The following is a 6,000-nucleotide window of genomic DNA, read 5'->3' as shown; positions in this document are numbered from 1 at the left end:
CCCGCTGCCGCACTGCTTCATTCACTTCTCCCGGGATCCCCGCTGCATACAGATGGGGGAGAGCACCGGGGATCCAGAGAAGAACCAGGACATCACGATCTACCAGTGATCGCAACGCGATGGACTGGTAGATCGCGATCGACCTTATGGGCCCCCTTGGTCTATAGTGACTGCAGAGGATGTTTTTTTATGAACAAACCCTTTACATAGGGGTATACCTTTGTCAGTCGTTCATTGTTGTCTGGTTCCTTGCTGCAGATATTCCTTCACTTACTAACTGGTAAAACGTTGTACCCAAAACAGAAAGCGAGGGAAAGTCTAACGGAGCCTCAGCTATCAGTACACCTGACGATGGTTCTAACCTTTTCCCAGTCTAATCAAAATAAAAACTGAAATGTTCTAGCAAAGCGGCAATAGGTGCACTTTATACCCGCCAGATGTATACACTATATACAGAGACCGGAGGCGTGGCGTACGGACTCATGACGTCAGCGCGTCCGTTGGCGGAAGTTCATATCCGGTTCGTAGAATGAGTGTAGCAAGATGGCGGTGGTTAAATGGTTTTGTTGAAAGGAGGGGCCGGTATACATTATCCCTCCCCTCGGTCGCCTTTTGCTGTCACTGTGAGCTCAGTGCCGGGGCTGGAGGAGTAGAGGAGCCCCGGGATCATGGAGAGTAATAAAGATGAAGCCAGTCGGTGCTTACAGATCGCAAAGACAGCGCTGATCGTCGGGGACCGAGAGAAAGCCAGAAAATTCCTGACCAAAGCCGGGAAGCTGTATCCCAGCTCAGAGGCCCGCGGTGAGCCAGGGGCCCGGGGCCCTGTCTGTATATACTGATTGGTGTGAGCCCCCTGTGTCATTAGAAGTGTATGATGTGGCAAAGCTGGCACACTGCTTCCTTATAGCAGCCTTGTCATTATACACGATGGTATATGGAGGCGATGAAATAAGTGTACGATGGTATACAGAAAACTATAAGGGCCTCAGACTATCCTCATATTTTATGTACATTAGAATTGACCGTACATAGTAATTGTGGAGATAGCATGTTAAGGGGTCCAGGTATAAAGCAGCAGTGTGGCCTTCCCATGGCCATGCTTTTGATTTAGAGACAACTGGTATATTTATAAAAGACATCACTGCTTTACAAATGTACTTGTGCTTTTTATGAGGTAAGGTAAAACATTGTTAGGAGGAGAGCCCATTCACATGACCTGTCAAAGTAATGTGACTGGCATCTCCCCTAGTAGGCAGCGATATGCAGAGAACCCGCCGCGGAGGCAGCAGACTTCATAACGTTCTCTACATTGTATGAACGAGTTGGAAATGCAGGTGCAGTATGGCATAAGCAATTCAGTGTCTGTTGGAGATCAACGTCTGCTCTCCGTTTTCATAGGGCTGGAAAATACACTAAAAAGGAAATTTCAAATCATACTCTAGCAGGGTTTAGATCTGTTACTCTGGTCCAAGCCTTGAGCAGGTCACATACTTTGCAATCTGATTTATGGATATGGATTGGCTTTAAGTTTCAGTGGCACCCGTATGAGCTTCTGAGATCATTTTAGAATTTATGGACCGGTGCATTTGACCTGCAGTTGTCCTCCTTTTTTGACCCCGCAGCTGTCCTCCTCCTGACCTGCGTTTGACCATCAGCTGTCCTTCAGTCCTCCCCTTGACCTGCTTCTGACCCGCAGCTGTCCTTCAGTCCTCCCCTTGACCTGCTTCTGCCCCGCCGCTGTCCTCCTTTCTGACCCGCAGCTGTCCTCCTTTCTGACCCGCAGCTGTCCTTCTTTCTGACCCGCAGCTGTCTTCCTCTTGACCTGCTTCTGACCTCCTTGTGACCTGCATGTTTTGCATTCCCATAAACAAAACCCGCTCGAAGCAAACAAAAGCCTTTCACTATGGCCCCTTCCACTTTTACAGCCAGATTGGGATATTTTATATTTGTGACATCTTCCCATTCATATAGCATAACTTTAAAAAACAAAATTTAAAATATGCTGCTTACCTTTTTTTTATTTGCCAAAAAAATTGAATTTGACTTGAATGGAATGTTAAGGAGGGGGCTGAGGAGTAAGTTTGCCAAAATTAACCCTGTCTGTGCTGGCTGACCTTATTAGGTTTGTTTATGTATCAGTTTAGTTTATCTATTAGTTGTAAACTTGTGTGCAGGACTGTCTGTCCTGACAAAGGGTTAAAGATCTCAAGGCTTGGCTGGTACATTGTATGGTGAAGAAGATCTTAAAGTAGTATTTAACTATGAGGTGAGTGGAAATCACTCATCTCATAGTTCTCCTTTTAACCCTTTTTTTTTCCTCTTCTTTTTCCAATTAAATATGCATTGCCTTGCAAAGTATTTTTATCATTGTTTGCCCAACAACTAACAGTCGACATGGTTTCAAACAGCTCCAACTCTCTCAGCTCTGCTTCCCTGAACTTCCTGTCCAGTACAAGATCTCAGGGGATAGAGCAGTCTCCAGCAACTCTCCATCTACTGGCTTAGAGAAGAGTGGAAGAGCAGGAAGGAGGGGAGTGACTTGCCTGTGTGTTTCTAGAGACATACACAGCTTACTAACACACACAAGGGTGGCTCCATAGGACCCTGCAAGGGAAAGCAGCTACCCTAAACAGGATATGAGGGCCAGTGCTCAAGAAACCAGCTGATTCTGCAGGAAACAAACTTTTAAAAAAGCAGCATCCATTGTAAGTGATTTAACCAGCATTTGAAATGGTTAAAGGAGAACTATGAGGTGAGTGCTTTTCACTCATTTCGTAGTTCTAGCCGACCTGTGACAATGAGACTGTCACAGGTCGGCTCAGTAAATCGGGAGGTGAGCGAACACATACCGGCGTTCGCTCACCTCTCGATCCTGTCACGGCTCTCTGCCGTGACAGGGGAGGGGCTGGATTCCCCCCTCCCCGCTCCGATCCGCCAGCGCTGAGTGGAGGGGGGAGGGGGCGGGTACAGCTGGCTCTGCCTCTAGATAGGCAGAGCCAGCTGTCAGTCACGCAGCTGAGCGGATCCAGACATAATTGTCGGGATCCGCTTCAGCTGCAGCGTCTCAGTATACCGTGAGCTACAGCTCGCAGTATACTGAGCCTAGGGTGACAGGAGGACGCTAGTTTGTGTCTTACCGTTACCCTAAGGAGAACTATGGGGAAAAACACTGACCCCATAGTTCTCCTTTAACTTTAATATCAGTTTAACATTGTCCCTTATCTGCATATTGCCATTTAGTCTAAGCAATAGAGGCTGCCTCTAGTGTTATATATATATATATTCTTGGTAAAAATCATTTTTACAGTTTATTTGTCCGTATGCTGTGTGAATGGGAACACATAACAGACATATAGAGGGGGTTTTCTCAAATTTCACCGCAAAAGTGGAAATACACTCCATGAGCACTATACACATTGCAGGCTTATTGTCCAATCTCCTTTTACTAATACTAATGACCATGTAGCATAAGGATGCAAATTAAATTGTTTAGGGAGCTCCTTTTATATTAGATAATTGTAGTAACTCTAAAGGTGGCCATACACTTTACAACCATCGCAAGATCTTAGTTTTGTAACAGTGTTTGCATGTAGTATGCAGTACAGATATAGGTTGGTAAAAAAAAAAAAATGCAAATTGCACAGGTGTGGATGGGGACTTAGTGCATCTCTAGGCAAAAAGTTTTCTTTTTGGTTAGAATTGGGGTAGAACCTTTGTCAGGTTCCCAAGTTCCCCATTAGGCCTCATTTACACGGGAGGTGAAGGGGTGGTAAAACCATGGGGTTGATGTGCAGTTTTAATGCCCCCCAGCCACCCCTGCAATGTCAGCACTGCAGCCGCACAGTGCTGTACACCTTGCCGTGCTTTGTGGCACAGTGCGGCAAAAATCAACAGCAGGCGGTGCCGCTTGTCAAACGTGGATTCCCCCCCTCCCCGCTTCGATCCACCAGCGCTGACTGGCGGAACGGACGGGGGAGGGGGCGGGTACAGCTGGCTCTGCCTTTAGATAGGCAGAGCCAGCTGTCAGTCACGCAGCTGGGCGGATCCAGATATAATTGTCAGGATCCGCTTCAGCTGCGGCGTCTCAGTATGTAGCTCGCGGTATACTGAGCTTAGGGTGACGGGAGGACGCTAGTTTGTGTCCTCCCGTTACCCTAAGGACAACTATGGGGAAAAGCCTTAACCCCATAGTTCTCCTTTAACAAGATGGAGTAAAAAACTGAACAGACACTTTTGTGATATCTGTTCTATTCTTCTCCAATTTCATATGGATCCCTTGCTGATTGGAACAGACACTGCCTGTGTATAGGGGCCTAACAGAAAACCTGACAAAGGTTTTAGTCCTGGTTCACACTGAGCGTTTTGTAGCGCTTTTTCTGCCCTAAAAAAAACGCTAAAAAAAAATAATAATGCCCCCCCAAAAATCCCATTCAATTATTTTGGCCCTGTTTACATCTGAGCATTTTGTCGCAATAAGCAAAATGCCTGTTGCTGGAAAAAGTACAGGAGCTTTTTTTTAAATGTGTTTTTTTGCCATATTACAGCTCGTTTTGGCCCCATAGACATAATGGAAAAAGCTTGAAAATGGGCGTATGCTGTGTTTTTGCACACTTTTTGCATGTGTTTTACGTGCATTTGCGTCTTCATGTCAACGAGCGACAATCTGCTTACAAAAACGTGCAATCCTGATTTATGCACATAAAACGCACATAGAAAAGTGGAAAAAGCACACAAAACTTGTGCAAAAACGCTGTCGTCTAGGTGTGAACCCAGCCTTAAAGTGACATTAAAGGTTACTACCCCCCCCCCAATGTTAGTGTAAGGACTTACCTTAAATGATACCTCTTAATCCGATCTTCTTCTTCTTTCCTGTCGTTTTCAGCTGTCCCTCCAGCGCTGGTGCCGGTCTCCGATCCAGCGCTGACTCCTCTGTCGTCCTCCTCCTCTCTCCTGTCCCAAGGTGTCTGCGCGGGTGCACGCTGCTCCATAGACTTAACTCGTGTCTCTCCTCGTCTCCCGGCGCCAAACATCTGAAGTGCGCATGCGGCCGCCCCAAGATTTTTTTGCGGCTGCCCGAGACTCTTCAGATGTTTGGACGGGAGCGGGTCGCAAAGACACAGGTAAGTTTAAACCTGTTTGCTAGCAGATATATGCAAAAACACGCTGAGGGATTAATAACCCTTTAAGCCTTCTACACTCTATATACAACTGTAAAACATTTGGGCTAGAGATGGGCTATAAATCATGGAAGAAAGTCCATGGTCCCATCGCACTCCTGACCGCCAAATCCCTTTGAAAAGCAGGTGCTGCGGTAGTCAACGGGTGGCATCCGTTATAATCGCAGGTAAAGATAAAGACACCGGCACTCCAAATTCATAAGCAAACGCCTATTTATTGATGTGCAATTCATAAGCAAACGTCAATAAATAGACGTTTGCTTATGAATTTGGAGTGCCGGTGTCTTTATCTTTACCTATAAATCATGGAAGGACACCAGTCGTAGAATTCTTATGCCAGTCAGTCAGGGACATAGGATACGATGTGATGAAAAGGACCCTTTGGGTTTCTGGCTGCTAGGATTTCATAAGTAGTCATTGGTATTTTTCAGCTATATGTCTCCTGTTTTTAGGAAATATAGGAAGTCTTCATATTTCTAACACTTTATACTATACTCATTCCTAAGGCCCCATTCACACATAGCGATTTATCGCGCGATATCGCGCATTTTTGCCGCGAGAAGTCGCCGGCTAATGATATTCAATGGAGCTGTCTTAGCTCCATGTCGCAGTCGCTTCTACAGGACCCTTTTTCCGGCGGATTTTGCTTTTTTCTAATGGAGCCCGACGGAGAAGGTCGCGCTACCGTCGCCCCGAAAGTCGCGCTATCCCGGCCGCTGCAAAAGGTATGTCGCTACGTGTGAATGGGGCCTAATACTGTATCTTGTTTTGCTTTGCAGCTGTATCTGATCTTGTTAAGGGAAAACGTACATTGACATGTGTT

The 6,000-nt window shown here is 46.1% G+C and overlaps 1 protein-coding gene across 1 annotated transcript in view; it reads left to right on the top strand.

Annotated features, from left to right (window-relative positions):
• Positions 1 to 533: 533 nt before the first annotated feature.
• The window catches only part of DNAJB14 (DnaJ heat shock protein family (Hsp40) member B14), a 44,081-nt gene continuing 38,614 nt past the window's right edge, over positions 534 to 6,000 (top strand). The window contains exon 1 of the mRNA XM_018564275.1: positions 534 to 801. Within this exon, the coding sequence (XP_018419777.1) occupies positions 669 to 801 (133 nt within the window). The 5' untranslated portion in view covers positions 534 to 668. The remainder of the gene's footprint in view (positions 802 to 6,000) is intronic.

The sequence above is a fragment of the Nanorana parkeri genome, unplaced genomic scaffold, assembly GCF_000935625.1.
Source record: "Nanorana parkeri isolate BGI_ZX_2015 unplaced genomic scaffold, ASM93562v1 scaffold742, whole genome shotgun sequence".
In the NCBI taxonomy this organism is placed as follows: domain Eukaryota; kingdom Metazoa; phylum Chordata; class Amphibia; order Anura; family Dicroglossidae; genus Nanorana; species Nanorana parkeri.
This window is presented reverse-complemented; position numbering and strand designations above follow the sequence as displayed.